Source organism: Triticum aestivum, chromosome 2D (genome assembly GCF_018294505.1).
Source record: "Triticum aestivum cultivar Chinese Spring chromosome 2D, IWGSC CS RefSeq v2.1, whole genome shotgun sequence".
NCBI lineage: Eukaryota > Viridiplantae > Streptophyta > Magnoliopsida > Poales > Poaceae > Triticum > Triticum aestivum.
In genome coordinates, this window is record NC_057799.1 from 651670257 (window position 1) to 651682433 (window position 12177).

General features: G+C 42.3%; 1 protein-coding gene across 4 annotated transcripts; it reads right to left on the bottom strand.

The window, feature by feature from the left end:
• Window positions 1-3478: 3478 nt before the first annotated feature.
• On the bottom strand, window positions 3479-9683 carry LOC123055396 (heat shock 70 kDa protein, mitochondrial). 4 transcript variants are annotated; one of them, XM_044479408.1, is made up of 8 exons: window positions 9566-9623; window positions 9374-9430; window positions 8101-8166; window positions 6964-7025; window positions 6785-6863; window positions 6101-6670; window positions 5348-5968; window positions 3479-4380 (listed from the first exon to the last, which is right to left on the bottom strand). In XM_044479408.1, exons 3-8 carry the CDS (start codon window positions 8152-8154, stop codon window positions 3748-3750), a joined length of 2019 nt encoding a protein of 672 aa, XP_044335343.1. In that variant the 5' UTR covers window positions 8155-8166; window positions 9374-9430; window positions 9566-9623; the 3' UTR covers window positions 3479-3747. The 4 variants fall into 4 exon arrangements, with proteins under 4 accessions (XP_044335343.1, XP_044335345.1, XP_044335342.1 ...); XM_044479410.1 differs by lacking the exon at window positions 8101-8166 and having other exon boundaries at window positions 9566-9633; XM_044479407.1 differs by lacking the exons at window positions 8101-8166; window positions 9374-9430 and having other exon boundaries at window positions 9566-9683.
• Between the last annotated feature and the right edge of the window lie 2494 nt (window positions 9684-12177).

A 12177-nucleotide genomic window follows, 5' to 3' on the forward strand; every position in this document is an offset into this window, starting at 1 on the left:
ATAAGCTGGTCCGTTTGAACCAATTTGCAGAAACATATCAAGGTAAAACTCATCGACGGACTAGGGCTCCATATATCATAGTGATATAGTATGACAAATCAAATTAAAAAGTATGGGGAAAACATGCGAATATCCAATTCTGAGCTCGGGCTACCCGCTCAAGAAACAATTCATAAAAAATTCAAATTTTTTGTGCAAGGTAGATAATTTGATGCGTGAGGTGCGCTTCAAATTTCAGAGTATTTGGGCAGTTGAGTAGCTCTCAGCAAAAAAGACAAATTGTGTCAGAACAATACACTATTTAACAGACCATAAATTTGTCTTTTTTGCCGAGAGCTACTCAGATGTCCAAATGATTTGACATTTGGAGCGTACATCACGCACCAAATTATCTACCATGCGGAAAAAAATTGGAATTTTTTGGATTTTTTTAGTATTTGTTTTTATTTATTTATTGAGCGCAGGTGCAGATGATCCTGGGAGCCAGAACGCCTCACTCGAAAACATGAGCTTACTTCCTACTAGCTTCAAATCTTGGTTTGTTTCAGCTTGGCTATGTTACTTCGCAAGGAGGAGGATTGGGCGCTCGTGGTTTTTGGGTACAACCAATGGGACATGACCTCTTGAGATTTGTTCAACTGATTTGGTTGGCGCCTTATAGGTATAATTTTTTATGCATGAGGCTCTTTTTCTATATTTTTTGTTTGCCTTTGAGGTAGCAATATGTGGATTTTTATTTGTTGATTTTTTTTTTGAAGAAAGACACCCAAAGGGCATATTAGATCTAATAGTTACCAAGGAAAATGATCAGTACAATGGAAAGACAATTGTATGCAGAACACCGGTGTTTGATAATATTACAATGAAAACTATGCTAGTCTTCTACTTCCTCCGATTGATTCATGTTCGCTGGAGATTGAAATTTGCACTTAACCAAATAGTAAAAGAAAGAGACACTTGCAAACGCCTTCGTCATACCAACCTTTAAAGACTGCAGTAGTCACTCGCCGCTTAAAATAAGATCTAGAAGGCTCTGAACAAACATCGGTTGGAGCATCATCCCACGTAGTACAAGCTTGCAATCCATCGCCACGATCCAAATAGTTAGAGAAATTGGACCATGCCGCCGAACAACACGGAGGATGTCAAACTCACCGTACCACTGAACCTTTATGAAGTCAGATGCTGAACTTTGGAATAATCAATAAAAGGTTGTGTACATCGCTCCATGCAAAGGCCGCGGGTCTTCCCCTCTTTTCCGAGAAAGGTTCAAGCCTTAGTAACAAGCAAGAAATACATCTTTTTTCTGGGGTAATAAATACTTCAGTTATGCTAGGTTCAACTTTGGTTTCTTTCTGCTTTTGAGCTCGGAACTCCGTATCCCAGCCACTTGGCTATGTAACCTTGCAATACAATGCAGTGACTGATTCATCAAGAAGATGAACGTGTGGATGGGGAACACCGACCAGAATGGCATTGATCTCCTCTAGCTGAGGTTGTACAACGGAGACCAAAATCATGACATATTCCCCCAAATCCTCATGATCCAGGCAGTTCCCCATCAGCAACTGAATTAAGATATCTCTTTCTGGAATGAGGCGCAATGCTACCTGACATTTTTGCAACTATGCTCAGCACATTAGTTCAGTGGAAAATTGCTAGCTTATATTGTCATGATGAACAGAACAGAAGTATGTGAAAGTGGTCATACCCTGTAAGCAGCCGATGCACACACATAGCTAGGATGCACACAGCCAACACCAACACACGCACACAAAACACACCAGCGAATAGCAAAGTCATACAAGACCAAATCTATACGTCAGCAAGGAAAAAAGAACAAGCCCCAAATCGTATCCACGACCGGTAAAAAGAGCAAGCCAAGGTTTAAAAACAGAGAAGAAATCAAGCTGGGTTTCATGTAAATCTAAGTAACTGACCAAGGACATGGAGGAGCTGCTTGGAGAGGCAGAGGAGATCCATGGTGGATGACCTCATTTTCCTCTGCTGCTCCTGATCCTCATCATCTCCAAAGCTGAGGAAGCAGAGGTCCTCCATGGCCATCCTCAGCTCAGACTTGCTCCTCTCCATCGATCTCCCCCCTTTCTTGAGAGCTTCTGCCTTAGCTCCACTAATTCCCTAGTTATATAGACAAATTGGAGCTCATTTGCTGCCATTTCTTGGAGCAAATGATGGGGGGGGGGGGGGGGGACTTCTGGATGCCATTTCAGTAATGCAATGCAATAATAAACAGCTGCGTCTTGGAGCTGTTGTTGTCCACTCCAGAACCCTCCATCAGTGTATGTGAAGTCAGAGCAGAGCAGAGGAGCAAGTGGTGTATTTTTCTTTAGGAAGAAAGCAAGTGGTGTTTGTATTGTTAGGAGTAAAGTAAGTGGATGATTTGATTCAGTAATTATTTAAAGGTGATTTAGGTAGAAAGCAGGTACTGTACTTATTTAGGAAGAAAGCAGGTACTGTACTTATTTAAAGGTTAGCCATCCGGCCTTGTACTTGTGGTGGTGTCGTTAAGCCATTGGCAGTCACTTAATCTGCACAAATATACTACAGTACAATGTTGTTCAAGAGTGGTCAACCTCCTACTGGTTTGGCCCTAGTGTAAAAATAAATAGCAACTTTGTGGAGAGAGTGATGAAAAGGTTTTTCCAGGAGAGAGATGTCATCTGGCCAGGTTAAAGGGAACATATGCAACAAATCATATGCTGAGATGAAAGACTCCTGAGGAGTGACATATGAGATGCCCTCCCTCGCAAAGTAGAGGAATAAGAATGGCATAAAAATAATATCAAAAGGAGAGATCTGATATCTCTGCCGGGTTGTTTGTGCTTTAGTTCATAAATAATGTCCTTATCTAATCTACTCCCTCCGTTTCTAGATATAAGTCTTTGTAAAGATTACACCGTCGACTACATACGAAGCAAAATGAGTCTAAAATGCATCTACATACATCCGTTAAAATGTGGTCCATAGTAAGATCTCTACAAAAACTTATATTTAAAAACGGAACGGAGGGAGTAGTTGGAGAAGAAAGTCATAATGTCCCTCATCCATCAACGCAACCCAGCTGACAGTATTATCAGCATTGATAATTCATATTCACAACTACCCCGTAGTGTAAAAACGCTCTTATATTATGAACGGAGGGAGTATGTTCTAGAGTAATACGGCAGGCAATCACCAGTGCGGTCAGTCCGGGAAAGGCTAGCTGAGGGTAAAAAACGCTCTTATATTATGAACGGAGGGAGTATGTTCTAGAGACCGGTGCGGTCAGTCCGGGAAAGGCTAGCTGAGGTGAGTCGCCATAGGAAAGAACCTACTACTTCATCCGATCCATATTACTTGTCGCGGCAGAAAACATGTTCCAGCATGGCACATTTCGTCAAGCTGACAACACAACAGGTAAGATCAAACAAGCATCAATCAACCACAACCTACCACCTCTGCTCTGCTCAGGTCTACAAGATGAAGATTTTCATTTTACCAACAAACCTCCTCCAGGCATCAATCATCTTATCTCTCTCATGGTCATGGGTAACATTGCGTCCTACCAGCTTACAAAACACACAGAAAACTTATATTACAGCACGCACACGTCATCCTCTTAACCTACCACCTTCAGCAGAGCACAAAAACTAACGCAGCTCATGTCGGTCACCTCACTTGTTCACCTCTCATGAGTAACATGATCACAGGATTGCCTCTACAAGTAAGTAACGCAGTGGAGACACCTCACTTCTTCACCTCCTCGTACTCGGCCTCCGGGGCCTCGTCGCCACCACCACCCTGCGACCCCGGCTCATCGCCAGCAGCCCCGCCGCCACCACCAGACATGTGCTGCCCAATCTTGGACACGGCCCTGTTGGCCGCGTCCATCTTGGCCTTGATCTTCTCGGCGTCGTCGGAGGCCATCTCGGCACGGAGCTCAGCAACGGCCGCCTCGATCTCAGACACCACCTCCGCGGGGACCTTGTCCCGGTACTCGCCCAGGCTCTTCTCCACGCTGTAGATGGTGGTGTCCGCGGTGTTCCGCACGTCGATCAGGGCCTTGCGCTCCTGGTCCTTGTGCGAGTGCACCTCCGCCTCCTGGACCATCTTCTGGACCTCCGCCTCCGACAGGCCCCCTGAGGACCGGATGGTGATCTGCTGCTCCTTGCCCGTCGCCTTGTCCTTGGCCGACACCGTCACGATGCCGTTCGCGTCGATGTCGAACGTCACCTCCACCTGCGGCGTGCCCCTCGGCGCCGGTGGGATGCCGACGAGGTCGAACTCGCCCAGGAGCTTGTTGTCTGATGCCATCTCACGCTCGCCTTGCAGCACCTTGATGCCCACTTGCGTCTGGTTGTCAGCAGCAGTTGAGAACACCTGCACAAAGCACAGAGACATTATTGCTTCTTAGCATGTATATATATATATATGCTGCCAAAACAATATTATGGACATGCCAAGCAAGCTGCTGAATACAGATCAGATGAACAAAACGTAAAATATTATCAAAGGAAGGCCAGTTATATGGGGAAAAGCCAGCTCCACGAATGCCATCAGAAGGCACAACCATAGCTAATGCTAATCGATCCTGTCACTTAGGAAAGTGCACCAAGAGGTGAAACTAATATTACAGAGTTTGATCAGAGGATATCTCTAAAAAATAATCCAAAGCTCAATTGCGTAATAACAATCAATCATGACTATAACAGATGGGTCAGCACCATCTATCAATGACTCAAGTAAGATGATGATAGCAAACAGAGGAAGATCAGTGATACACAACATAGCTAAGTAGGCCGCCAAAACAGTATGAGAGATGGCAACCAAGCTGAATACAGATCAGATGAACAGAACATAAAATTTTATGGTACAAAGGCAAAAGTCAATGTTCTACTATGAAAGGATGAATCAATAATGCTATGGGGAAACCAGCTCCATGAGTGCCATCAGAAGGCACATGCATAGCTAATGCTAATCGATCCCCTTAGGAAAGAGACCAAGCAAGCTAATATTACAGGGATTGATAGAAAAGAAAAACATATCAGAGGACATTCCTAAAAATATAGTCCAAAGTTCAATTGTGAACAACGATCATGACTATGACAGAGGAGTCAGCACCATCTATCAGTGACTCTTGACACGAAGCCGTCACATAGACATCTCACGAAGTCGTCACATAGACATCTCGAGTGAGACGATAATAGCAAACAGAGAAAGATCATCAATGATATGCCACCAAAAAATGAAAAGAGCATGCAACACTATATATAATATAACTGGTGGACTAACCAAGATCATAGTACTTGGGAACTAGTTCAGGAGGAACGGGAACATGATTACCAACCTGGCTTTTCTTGGTGGGGATGGTAGTGTTCCTGGAAATCAGTCTGGTGAAGATACCGCCAAGAGTCTCAATACCAAGTGACAGCGGGGTAACATCAAGGAGAAGAAGCTCCTTCACATCTCCACGGAGAATGCCGCCCTGAATAGCAGCACCCATGGCCACAGCTTCATCTGGGTTGACTCCTTTGCTAGGGGCCTTGCCAAAGATCTCAGAGACTATCTCCTGCACTTTTGGAACCCTTGTCATTCCACCGACGAGAAGGACCTCATCAACATCCTTGGTGGTTATGCCGGCATCCTTCAAGCAGCTCTTGCATGGTTCTCTGGTCCTCTCAATCAGACTGTTCACCAGAGACTCAAATTTTGATCTTGTCAGTGTGATGTTCAGATGTTTTGCTCCACTGGCATCAGCAGTGATGAAAGGAAGATTGATTTCAGTCTGGGTAGTTGAGGAGAGTTCGATTTTCGCCTTCTCAGCTGCTTCACGCAGTCTCTGCAGAGCCAATCTATCCTTTGACAGATCAATATTTTCAGTGTTTTTGTACTCGCTCACTAAGAACTCCAACAGAGTATTGTCAAAGTCTTCTCCACCCAGGAAAGTGTCGCCATTGGTTGCTTTCACCTGTCAATCAAGAACATAATCAATCAACATATCAGGAATGGAAACCAATCACTACTTATATAACAACTTAATTAATTTCCTTACTGAAGCAAACTACTGGTAATTAAGAGGCAAGTTACAACAAGCACTGACCTCAAACACTCCATTAGAGATCTCTAGAATTGAGACATCAAAGGTTCCTCCTCCAAGGTCAAATACAGCAATCAGGCCCTCCTTGTTGTTTGTTCCGTAGGACAGAGCAGCAGCAGTTGGTTCATTGATGATCCTTTGGACATCAAGTCCAGCAATACGGCCAGCATCCTTGGTGGCCTGCCTCTGAGCATCATTGAAGTAAGCTGGAACGGTAATGACAGCCTTGGAAATAGACTTGCCAAGGTAAGACTCAGCTGTCTCCTTCATCTTGGTCAGCACAAACCCACCAATCTGGCTCGGCGAGTACTGCTTGCCATCTGTGGTCTCAACCCAAGCATCTCCATTGGGAGCCTTCACGATCTTGTATGGTACCATGTTCATCTCCTTCTGTGTCTGTGGGTCATCAAAGCGACGCCCAATCATACGCTTTGTGCCAAAGAAGGTGTTCTGTGGGTTGGTCACTGCTTGCCGCTTGGCTGGAATTCCCACGAGTAGCTCTCCTTTCGGAGAAAAGGCAACAACTGACGGTGTAGTCCTGGCGCCTTCCGAATTCTCAATCACCTTTGCATCCTGCATTTAGAGGGAGGTTTAATTGCTCAGACAATTTTAAACAGGAGGAAACTAGCAGAGAACAAAACATGTACATGCAGTGAGAGTATAGTATGCTGGGGCCACACGACACACCTTTCCCTCCATAACCGCGACACATGAATTGGTCGTTCCCAAATCAATTCCAATAACCTCATTTCCAATTGGCTTTGCACTGAGGAATAAAAGCACAGAGAAGAGTTAGTTAGATATGCATGCTGCAAGGATCTTCCCCAAATTTTCTACTGCATAAACCAAAATAAGATGGTTGTTACCTGAAAGTTCTTGCAGAGCACACATTTGCAGCAGCATATGTTGATTGGACGTTGGCCGTCAGCTGGTATGTAAACAATCAATAGTCAGAAAATCACATTCAATAGTCAGAAAGTCACATCATTGAAAATATTAAGCCCTAAAACATTTTGGTGTCCTGGTGGGCAGATCAATTCTCTGCACAAACAACAAAAGGGAACACATTCCAAACAGAAGAAAGATGCATATTAGTCAAAATACAGGACTGACCCCTGTTTACCCCGCTCATTTGCATGGAAGTCAACGATCGTTTGCTAATCAAAAACATGGCATATGATCATGGTACACACAATCATTCCTAGAAGTCCATACTTGCAGTACAGAACAAATTCAGAGTCACCTCTACAGCAATACAAACACATAGTAATCCTGGACACTAGCGGTTAAGGACATGTTTTTCTTCAGAGAGGTAGTAAGGCATACTACAAGGAGATGAGAGATCGAAATGGAAACATGGTAATACAGAAACCGTTCCCAGTCACTGAACATTTGGGTTAATCTAGAACATGGCATATGATCTAAGCACTAACAAACAACAGTCCATACTTGCATGTATATAGAACAAAGAGTCACCTCTACAGCAATGCAGGAACACAATAACAGTCCATACTTGCATGTATATAGAACAAATTCATAGTCACCTCTGCAGCAATACAGAGACACAATCACTGGTGGGCAGTACCAGTAAAGGACATGCTTTTTTTCAGAGGGTTAATCACATCATTGACTAGTCAATATTAAGCTTGTGTAAGGTAAACAATCAATATTCAGAAATCCACATGATTGACAATATTAAGGCCAAAAACGTTTTAGTGGCTTAGTGGGCAGACGTATGCACAAAATGGGGGACATTTTTCAACCTGAAGAAAACACACATATCATTCAGTAGCCAGTACCAAACTACCAATCCCTGTAAGTGCATAGGGTAAGCATACAGGATTGTGCGTCCTGTTTTACCCCACCCCACCCATGACCCACGGGCATGATAAATTGTTACAAGCCACTGATGGTTGGCTAATCTAGAGCATGCACATGATTGCAGTACTACATAGCTAGTAAACAAACACTTGCATCATGTGTTAGAACAAAAACAGGGTCACCTCTACAGCAGCACCAGAGAGCCATGATTCTTCTACTACTAGGAGACGAGACATCGAAATGGAAACCTGCAGTCCACACTTGGCATCTGATCTAGGGTTAATCTAGAACATGGAGTACTAACGAATGATAGTTCACACTTGCATGCATAGAAGAAATTCAGAGTCAACTCTACAGCAATACATGCAGAAATATAATCACTGCTGGCCAATACCAGTAAAGGACATGCTTTTTCAGAGGGGCAATCACATCATTGACAATAGTCAAAATATTAAGCATGGGTAAGGTAAACAATTAATAGTCAGAAAGTCAGATTGACAATAATATTAAGCACTAACTAAAAATATTTTGGTGGCTTAGTGGGCATATCTAATCTAAGCACAGAAAAGGGGGACATTTTTTTTCTGAATGAAATATATAAGAAAGATGCATATCATTCAGTAACCAGTAGCAATCCATGTAGGCACATGCGACAGCAATTGGTAAGTATAGAGACATAGCTGCGGACTAGTGTGTTGTCTCTGTTCACCCTTTGCACCCATGGGCATTTGAAATTGAAACAAGCCAACGCTGGTTGGCTAATCTAGAACATGGCATTTATATGATAGCAGTACGTACATAGCTAGAAAACAAAGAGCAGTCCATACTTGCATCATCATCTGTAGAAGAACAAACAAAATTACGGCCACCTCTACTCTACATACAGCGGTACTGTACTAGAGAGGCAAACATAATAATTCTACTAGGAGGCAGTGTAAACACAGAGTCACACCATTGATATATTAAGGCCTAAAACAATCATCATAGTAAGGCTTGGTGGGCACAAAAAGGGGGACATTTTTCAGCCAAACTGAAGAAAGATGCACATCATTCAGTAACGAGTGCAGGTGCATGGTGTAACAATGAGTAATCATTAGCAAGCATAAGTAGTGCGTCACCTGTTTGGCCCACCCCAGCGCACCCATGATAAAATTGTTACAAGGCACTGATGGTTTGCTAATCTACTTGGAACATATGGTGGCACATGATGGCAGGCAGTACTACATACGATACGAAACAAACAGGGCTCCACAACATATTATATACTCCCTCTGTTCCTAAATATTTGTCTTTCTAGAGATTTCAACAAATGACTACGTACGGAGCAAAATGAGTGAATCTAGACTCTAAAATATGTCTTTATACATCCGTACGTTGTTGTCCATTTGAAATCTAAAAAGACAAATACTCCTATTTAGGAACGGAGGGAGTAGTAGAGAGAACAAAATGAGTCACCTGTACGGCAGGCAGACGGCACTAGTATTTCCATTTCCTAACCAGATGGCGGTAGGACTGCGAGGGATGCGGAAACGAAATCCATCCATCCGCGCAGGAAAGGAAAGGAGAGGATCATCACCATCACGAGAAGAGAAAAAAAGAAAACAGAGGCGACGGTACGGTACACTAGGGGAGGGTAGAGGAGCTTACGGTGGCGAGCGGCGACGCGATGTCTCGGCGGCGCACGGCGCGGAGGAGCAGCGAAGTCGCCATGACGGGTTTTGGTGATTTGGGGGAGGGTTTGGGAGGGGAAGAGAAGCGACTCTGCTTTTGTGCGCAGCGTCTAGAGAGAGGGCGGGGAGAATGCTCGAGACTCGTCTAGAGAGAGAGGGCGGGAGCGTTGCCGTTGCCGCTCTAGAGAGAGAGAGAGAGAGTTTTTCTTTTTTGAGAAATCTCTAGAGAGAGAGTGGAAGGCTCTGGAACACCCCACACAGTGGGCCGTGGAGGCTTTTTCTCCCTTATTAGTTATGCTTGGGCTGCCACGGGCTCTCTCTCTCGGTTCACCCACTTCATCATCAAAATTCTCTCCAGAAAAAAAAACTTCATCATCGAAGAACAAAGATTCCAGCTCAAAAAAAGGAGAAGAGCAGCTTCTCGCTTCGTAATTCTCGATGCCTCACATCTACACTCTCGACCCCCTTTTTTACGCGAAATGGTCGCGGCACACACACCAACTTTCACATGCCGCTCTACTAGGCCCTAGCTGTCATTGTTTCTCCTCCTTCTAGCCGCTTCCTCTCAATGCCCTATGGGTCCACGTCTTCTCTTAGCGCCGGGACGGCATATCGAGCGCGACGGGCTCCCCGTTTTGGTTTTTCATTTGTTTCGTTTTCTTTTTTTCCTCCTTTTTTTGGCTTTTTCATGCAAATAAATAAAATCATCAATCCGGCACGAAACTAATTTTGAATACCTCGATGTGACAAATCCAACATGGAAATCATTTGTAATTTGAACACGGAATTCAAGATATAAAACATTTCCCAAAAAGATTCTACCAAAGAGAAAAACTGCCAGGTTGCAACAAGGGTGCACCACTAGTCCTTGGGTCGCAATTACTATCTTGCTAAGTTCAGTTGTCATAACTGTTCGGCATCCACAGACCATCCTGACCAACGGTCATAATTTTTCTTAATATGTCCTTGAGTTTATTCGACACTTGAGCAAAACTCAGATTGGAGAAGAATATGGTCCCTGGGTTCCCTTTATTGGAACTATGTTCCTTTTTACCTTGGAAAATTATACAGTTACCCCATGGGCGACTTTTGAAAGGGGTACCCCTTAATCCATGATTTCAGTCAAGTTATCGTTGAAATCGCAAAGGAGGAGGCATCAGACGAGTTAATTGGGCCAGCCCATTTTTAGTTTTGAAAGTTTGTTCACATTTTAATAAAAATGTTTTGAATTTCGAAAAATATTCATATCTTTACAAAGAATGTTCAAAGCTTCAAAAAAAAATCAATATGCCAAGTTTTGTTTACATTACATAAAATGTTTTGATTCCAAACATGAAAAAAATGATCAAAAATAAAAATTAAATTATCCAAATTTTCAAAATTTCTCGCTTTTCCAACAATGTTCCAATTTTTTTCCAAAAGGTGTTCCAGATTTTCTATAATGTTTGCTACAATGCCTTGTTCCAGCATTGCAGTTGCTCGGTCGATCTCTGCAGTCCTCGGTCTAGAGATACTGTGCATTTCCCGCATGCGCTACTAATGGGTCGGTCCACTCAGGAACACCCCCCCCCCCCCCCCCCCCCCCCCCGGCGAAAGGGCGACTACTTGTCGCAATGAGTGTCATATCGGAGCTCCCGCGATCGTGTCTACACGTTCTTTTTCTTGTTTTTTTACTACCATTCCAATTTTAGGGCCAGGTCTTAATCCCCTCATGGGACAGGGAATAGTGATCAAACGCACCATCCCATGCCTAGTATATGGGCTAGCCTATCCATGTTTCCTCCAAATTATCAGTTTCGAGAAGGTTCTAGGAACTTCCCTGAAATGGTTTTTCCATTTATACTTTTTTTCAATTTCAATTTTTTTTGTTTCTTATTCATTTATTTTACATTTTTCTTCCATTTTTTCATTTCATGAACATTTTAGAACAATGGGAACACTTTCTGAATTTTGGGAACATTTTTAAAATTGTTTAACATTTTTCAAAATTCAAGAACATTTTCTAAAGTCTAGAAACGTTTTTCTTATTAATAATATTTTGCAATACAAATCAAATATCAAATTCATGAACCTTTTTTGAAATATAGGAATATTTTTTTCAAATTCATGAAGATTTTTCGAAATTCAAGAATATTTCTAAAGTCTAGAAACGTTTTTCTTATTAATAATATTTTGAAATACAAACCAAATATCAAATTCATGAACCTTTTTCGAAATATAGGAATATTGTTTCAAATACATGAACATTTTTTAGAATATGGAAATAATTTTAAAATTCGTGAACATTTTTTGAACCTTGAAACGTGTTTTTCAACTTCCTGTTAATTTTTTAAAATTTTAATATTTTTCTGAAATTTTTGTACAAAAATTTAAAATTACAGGAAAAATATATGAAAAAGAAAAAAAAATACCATACTGTTCTTTCGATCTCCTTTATTATTATTGTTTTTTCAAAAAACGCAATTTTTCAGATGAAAATGATCGCAGTCTTGAAAAAAATATTTGCGCTTTTGGAATATAATGGTCTATTTTTGCAAAAATGTTCGTAGTTTTGAAATTTTGTTCACATTCTAATAAAAAAGTTCCAAA

Coding starts and splice junctions, on each gene's coding strand:
- LOC123055396 (XM_044479407.1), bottom strand. CDS start 9,628: ATGGCGACTTCGCTGCTCCTCCGCGCCGTGCGCCGCCGAGACATCGCG. Junction 7,026..9,565: donor TCGCGTCGCCGCTCGCCACC/GTAAGCTCCTCT, acceptor TTTACATACCAG/CTGACGGCCAACGTCCAATC. Junction 5,969..6,100: donor TCTCTAATGGAGTGTTTGAG/GTCAGTGCTTGT, acceptor CTTGATTGACAG/GTGAAAGCAACCAATGGCGA.